This window comes from Gymnoscopelus microlampas (genome assembly GCF_963454915.1).
Source record: "Gymnoscopelus microlampas genome assembly, chromosome: 22".
Taxonomy (NCBI): domain Eukaryota; kingdom Metazoa; phylum Chordata; class Actinopteri; order Myctophiformes; family Myctophidae; genus Gymnoscopelus; species Gymnoscopelus microlampas.
In genome coordinates, this window is record NC_139959.1 from 14,636,804 (window position 1) to 14,641,099 (window position 4,296).

The 4,296-nt window shown below is 39.8% G+C and overlaps 1 protein-coding gene across 1 annotated transcript; it reads left to right on the plus strand.

Annotated features, from left to right (window-relative positions):
• Positions 1-214: 214 nt before the first annotated feature.
• xkr9 (XK, Kell blood group complex subunit-related family, member 9) lies at positions 215-3,670 on the plus strand. Its single transcript, XM_084048429.1, has 4 exons — positions 215-270; positions 1,020-1,419; positions 1,831-2,045; positions 2,338-3,670. Exons 2-4 carry the CDS (start codon positions 1,139-1,141, stop codon positions 2,970-2,972), a joined length of 1,131 nt encoding a protein of 376 aa, XP_083904555.1. The 5' UTR covers positions 215-270; positions 1,020-1,138; the 3' UTR covers positions 2,973-3,670.
• Positions 3,671-4,296: the final 626 nt, after the last annotated feature.

Below are 4,296 nucleotides of genomic sequence, written 5' to 3' on the forward strand. Positions count from 1 at the left end.
GCGAATGCAATCACATGCATGCACACATACATGCCCCCACGCACATGCCCCCACGTACACGCCCCCACACACACACACACACACACACACACACACACACACACACACACACACACACACACACACACACACACACACACACACACACACACACACACACTCTGACGTGGAGCTTGTCACGTGACTTTCAAGAAAGACAAACTCCATGCCGAGTGAGACACCTGCCACTATGCTTGAAATAGAGCACTGTTGAATGGACAGAAGAAACCTGTAAGTACTAAGATAATTTATTTCATGGTTGTTTTGTGCTGCGTACATTTGTCAACGTAGCTTAATTATATGAAATAGGTCTACCTATTTCATAACCATGTTTGATTAAACTGTGATTGGTATTATGTGAACGATTCACAATTCATCTATAGGGCCTGTATCTAGAAATAGATAAATAATAGATGGATAGATTGTGTTTGTGTGTTGCAGAGGACTGAACCAAAGAAGCTGCCAGTCTTTTGTGATTTGGTGTTACCTGTAAATAAATCTAAACAAGTTTAAATGACATCAAGAACAGGATATAAAAAGCAAAAAAAAAACTATTTTACCTATCTTATATGTTAATGTTCTTGTCAATTTATTAATGTGATCTAGTCAAGGGATTTGAAAATATCTCTCCTCTCTGGTGAGTGTGATAATAGCAGGGCTGGGACATTGCAAGCTAGTAGATTAGATAAACTTAATCAACATTATTAGCCATGGTTTTATCTTGCTTGTTTTTACAATCTTGCTTGTCCCATTGCACAGATACTTAACTTGTTCTACCAGGAGTCATTCATGTCTTGGCAAAGCAAAGGGCAGTGAGACATGATGTAACAATTGCTTTAAGTTTACATTTCATTTTCACTTTTATTCATGAAGTTGTATGTGAAGTTGAACACCCACACAAAAACACATGTGTGAGTGAATCACTATCTTATGTTTATGATGCACAACTGTAGGTCCTTTGTGTTTTTGTTTTTTTACAGATAGTCCAGAACCTGCAGCAATAAGACATCCAATGAGACGCAAAGGAAACACGGAACCATCTCAAACCACTTGACACATCTACATTTGAATAAAACAGTCAACAGAAACAGCAACCAGAATGCCAGAGCAGCCAGACCCTCCTCGCTACACTAAACTGCGATGGATATTAGCCTTAGTTGGACTGGTTCTGTATGTTGTGGACATTGGGTCAGATATCTTACTGGCAGTGGAGTATTTTAAAAACGGACATTATGCATGGGGTGGGCTGACTCTTGCTTTTGTACTGACTGGGCTGGCTGGGACACAAGTCTTCAGCTATGCCTGGTACAGTGATGAGATGGAGCAAGAAAAGACCTCCATCTATGGCCTCCATCTATTTGGCATGGGCATCTTCACCAGGTATGAGACCCAAAATGATGATGATGATGATGATGATGATGATGATGATGATGATGATGATGACGACAAGGGTGCTGCTGTTGCAGCTTTGACCACTATAATGAATGTTCTTGACTATCTACAGTATGTAATGTCTGTAAACAACAACACATTTTTTTGGGGGTATATAATACCAAGATATATTGATGAATACTTCTCCTAGTCTACACCTTGTTGGTTGACTATGTTTGGTATGTGAGCCATGCTGCTAGTGAATGATGATCGTATAATGGATGATCGTAAAATCTGTAGCATGTCAGTAGCTGTTCAAACTGGATGGACTGCATTGTATACTCTCAAGACTGGAAGAGTCTTGAGAGTATACATTCTTTCTAAGTTGCCTCTCCACTGTTTATGCTTGTCCACTGTTAGGTATTATCGCCTGCTGAAGAAAGGGTTTCCTGTGGTGTGGAAGACACCTGCAATTGAGCAGAAAAGCAAAATCCAGCAGCACAAGATGCTGGTTGACATGGCTACTGATCTGAGCATGCTCATCATGTTTGAGGCATTCCTGGAGGGCGCCCCCCAGCTGACGCTCCAGGTCTATATCATGCTACGCCATGATACCAAGGAATCCACCATGCGATGTGAGTATGTACTGTGGTAATTATTCAGTATAATTCAACACACTTGTCTATTTGAATCTCACTGTCCACAGGCCTATATATTCAGCATTTGGTGGCAACATCAACTAAATCAAGGCAAGCTAACATTAGAGCTTTACGTAGTTGAGCCTTGTGGCTGACTAATACATGAAGTGTTGTGAGCTTGTTGTGATTAGGTACTGTACAGGGTGACATACAGACACACAGCCTCATCGTCATCATTGCAATAGCTTCTCAACTAATAATTTTGATGTTAATATCTGTTACCTTTCAGATCTAACCACAGCACTATCCTTCTGCAGCATCGCCTGGGCTTTGGTGGATTACCAACGCTGGCTCCGCAGATCTCTACCCCAAGTCAATGAGATGCCATGTGGCTCACTAGCCGTTTACCTCCTCTACAAACTCTTTACTATCACCGCCCACATCCTCAGCTACTGCCTGTTACTCACACTGAGCACCTACAGCGCCGTGGCCATTGCTTTCATCTGGCTTCTGGGAACAATCTGGGCCTACCTTCTTCAAACTGACTTCTGCGGACAATGGACAAAACTTGAAAGGCTCTACAGGGCCATGATAGGAATCGTCCTCACATTCAGCTTTTTCAATGCCAAAGGAAAGGACACCAAATTTCCCATGATCATCTATTACTTGTTGCACTTCATCGTAAACACTGTGGCTCCGATACTGCTGGCACTGACCGAGCCAGAGGTACGCAGTAGTAAATATTTTTTGCCAGTCACTTGGGTGATCTTTGGAGGCACACTGCTCGGGTTTTTCTGTCTCTGTGTTTACTATGCTGCCCTGCATCCCAGTAGAAATCCGACGGTGGGAGACGAGCCGGATGGCCTGCAGGAAAAGCCAATAGAAACAGCTGCCATGCAAAGAATGAGGAACTTTATGCAATGATACATTTCCCTCTTCCACACTAATCAATATATTATTATAGGAGAGCACAAAGCGTACATTCTCGCCAAAGCTTAACCTTTGCAACATTGTTACGTGTACAATCGAAGTGTTCTCTCTGCTCATTGACAATGACATAGCCAAAGCTTTATTTTGAAAGTGAGCTAACTTATGTAAATACATTCAATGTCAAAATCATTAAATGTAACAGAAATACCCCCCTCCCCATTTAGGATATTATATAAACTGTCATCATTTATCTCAGATTATTATACCAGACATGCTACTGTGGGACGGTTTATGCTACCTAAAGCTAAAACAAATATATGACAATATACAGACATGGAATTATTTTCCTGTGAATATAAACTAGGAAAGTAATAGGTTAAAACTTTACTAAAATAACATATCTTCACACATCTTAGGCACTTTAAATAATATATAATAATCCTACTATAATTCTAGTAACCTCTGTAGTGGTGCGTGAGTGAAGCTACCCGGTTCTCCTCAGTGGCTGGACCAATTGCTCTGATTTTGCACACAGCCATTGACCATTACCATCTGAACTTAACTGTGAAGCCCGTTTTTCAATTTCATCAAATCTCAGCTTCTTATTAGCGTTTATGTGTCAAACAATGTCGCCTCCCGGGTTGCCAGATCATGTGCGCATATCCCCCCACGGATGCGTCGACCGGGTATGGTCTAGTAATACTAATGACTATATGGGAGAATCCCGGTTCAATACATAGAGCAGAGATATACATTATTGAATATTCAGGTAATATATTTGGGGTATATAATGATATCTAGCTGATTAATTATATGTATGTGCGTGTGTGTTTGCATATATATCTATATATATATATATATATATACACACACACACACACACACACACACACACACACACACACACACACACACACACACACACACACACACACACACACACACACACACACACACACACACACACACACACACACACACTTTGCTACACACACACATATTTGCTATTTCACTATTATAATGTACTTACAGTACATTCTTATTTTTATATGGTATTATATAGAGCTATATAACACAGTATTGTTTAAATTATAAGATGAATAATGCCAAATGTAGGGACAAATTGACATAGAAATATATTATTTTTTTAATGTTATTTATTTGTATTAGGTTTTTTTTACTATTTAAAGCCAGGACATGTTTACGTGGTTTTGTTTGTGGGTGAGTATGAGTGTATTTAATGATGTAAAATAACTGAAAAAATAACTGCTTCTTTCAAATGAAATTAATTTAGCCAGAAGTAGTTGCCCATAGAAAC

Excerpts from the sequence above, each read along its gene's own strand:
- xkr9 (XM_084048429.1), top strand. The coding sequence starts at position 1,139 with ATGCCAGAGCAGCCAGACCCTCCTCGCTACACTAAACTGCGATGGATA. Across the intron at positions 1,420-1,830 it reads GGCATGGGCATCTTCACCAG|GTATTATCGCCTGCTGAAGA; the intron begins GTATGAGACCCA and ends GTCCACTGTTAG. Across the intron at positions 2,046-2,337 it reads CAAGGAATCCACCATGCGAT|ATCTAACCACAGCACTATCC; the intron begins GTGAGTATGTAC and ends GTTACCTTTCAG.